The sequence below is a fragment of the Nannospalax galili genome, unplaced genomic scaffold (genome assembly GCF_000622305.1).
Source record: "Nannospalax galili isolate Female #2095 unplaced genomic scaffold, S.galili_v1.0 scaffold1146, whole genome shotgun sequence".
NCBI classification, from domain to species: Eukaryota; Metazoa; Chordata; class Mammalia; order Rodentia; family Spalacidae; genus Nannospalax; species Nannospalax galili.
Window position 1 is genome coordinate 901,620 of NW_008355380.1, and position 1,862 is coordinate 903,481.

At 57.5% G+C, this 1,862-nt stretch overlaps 1 protein-coding gene across 1 annotated transcript in view; it reads left to right on the top strand.

Moving 5' to 3' along the window:
- Nucleotides 1–226: 226 nt before the first annotated feature.
- Nucleotides 227–1,862, top strand: part of Slc6a19 (solute carrier family 6 member 19) — an 18,394-nt gene continuing 16,758 nt past the window's right edge. Inside the window, exon 1 of the mRNA XM_008852508.1 lies at nucleotides 227–428. Coding sequence (XP_008850730.1) covers nucleotides 227–428 — 202 coding nt within the window. The remainder of the gene's footprint in view (nucleotides 429–1,862) is intronic.

Genomic DNA, 1,862 nt, shown 5'->3' on the forward strand with positions numbered 1-1,862 from the left:
TGTATGGAGGGGGTGGCTCTGCTGGCCAGGCTGGGTGCCTCTGTAGATAAGGCATTAACAGCACTGCAGGACGCGCCCTGCGGATCTGCTGACACCTCCTTTCAGCCCAGGTGCTTGGGGTGAGGTGCCAAAGGTTCTCTATAAAGGGCGAGGGTTCCTGGCTACCACCATTTGCCCTCTGGCTGCTGAGCTGCCTGCGTGTGCCAGGCTCAACCCAGAGACCACCATGGTGAGGCTGGTGCTGCCCAACCCTGGCCTGGAGGACCGAATCCCATCTCTGGATGAGTTGGAGGTCATTGAAAAGGAAGAAGCCAGCTCCCGGCCCAAATGGGACAACAAGGCCCAATACATGCTCACCTGTGTGGGTTTCTGTGTGGGGCTGGGCAACGTGTGGCGCTTCCCCTACCTGTGCCAGAGCCATGGAGGAGGTAGGAATGGGGAGTGAGGAGGGGGCTTGGGTGAGGCATGGGCTGAGGCCAAGGCAAGCTGGGGCTTAGGAGTAAATAACACGGACCTACCGAGGACACCAGTGGCATACACTTAAGACCCTCAAGCACCCCAGAGGGCCACTGAGGGGGAAGGAGGAGGCGGGAAGATGGTCTTAGGTTGTTGGTGAGGGAGACGTGCTCTGCCTTTGCTGATGTGGGTCAGGTGTTCTATGTGAGGCTGGAGGACAATCTCCCCTGAAGTGGGGCCAGTGAGGAATGGCCAATTCCCCTAGCGGAGCTCCCTCCCTAGGGCAAAGGCTCACCTGGTCTGCTTTGTAGGTGGGCACCCATATATTCCTGTTGAATAAAGGGGGTGTTGGACTCCAAAGGGTAGCCCTCAGAAGACAGGGAGATGGATGGAGCCTGTCTTACTGGACTCTGGGCTAGCGAGGGTTGAGCGGTGGGCGGCGGGCGGGGTGTGTGGAAGCAGCTACCCTCAGTGACTCGCAAGCTTTAGCCTGTGTGGCAGCCTTTAAGGGGAGCTTGGCTTTTCCAGTGGAGCCCTGTGTCTCCCCAGCTGCAAAGGCCCAGCCAAGAAGCTGAGTCTGAGCTCTAGACTCAGGACCTTGTTCCATTGAAAGTGGTCCGCAGTGCACTTCTGAATGGCTCAAAAGGGCTCAGCTGGGCCATGGAAGTCACAGGTGCCCAGCAAGTTCCTGAATCACAGAAGCAATTTCTGCCCATCTGTGTTCCAGCTTCCCTCAGCCTCAACTCCACAGTGGCTGCTGTACCCAGGACCCCTCTGCCCTCACTGGGGACAGCTTTGGGCTTGCCCGGAAGCTTCCACCACTATCTCCTTACTTGGAGCCCAGCTCTGGCTTCCTGGTGTGGTGCTGTTGAAGGAGGTCTGGGCAGGCCCAGTTGCTGCAGAAACTGGCTCTGCTGAGCCCAGGGTGTGCCACAGGTGGGGTTGTGTGGGTTCCAGACACTCTCCTTCTGAGTGCCATTCTCTGACTCAGGAGCTTTCTGAACTTCCAGTTTGTCTCCCACATTGGCATTGTGACAGAAAGTTGTCACAGCCACTTAGGTACAGGATAGCCGTGTTGATTGGCTGTTTGTAACTCTGCCAGTACCTCTCACTCAGGTCAGGTCTCAGCAAATGAGAGGGCTAACAGTCCCAAGTCCTGCTGCCCAGCTGAACTCAACAGAACCAGCCAGAGGCTTCAAAACTTCCTGTTCTACTTCCTCAGGACCACACATGCATGTAGCGATCCCCACAGCAATTAGACCCTGGTCTTCTTCCTCTCTCCGCACAGGTGGGAACCCCCCAGGCTCTCTGCACTCAGGATCCTGGGGGGAGGGGCATGCGGGAGCTGTGGGGGCCATGCACAGGGAGAGAGAGAGAGAGAGAGAGAGAGAGAGAGAGAGAGAGAG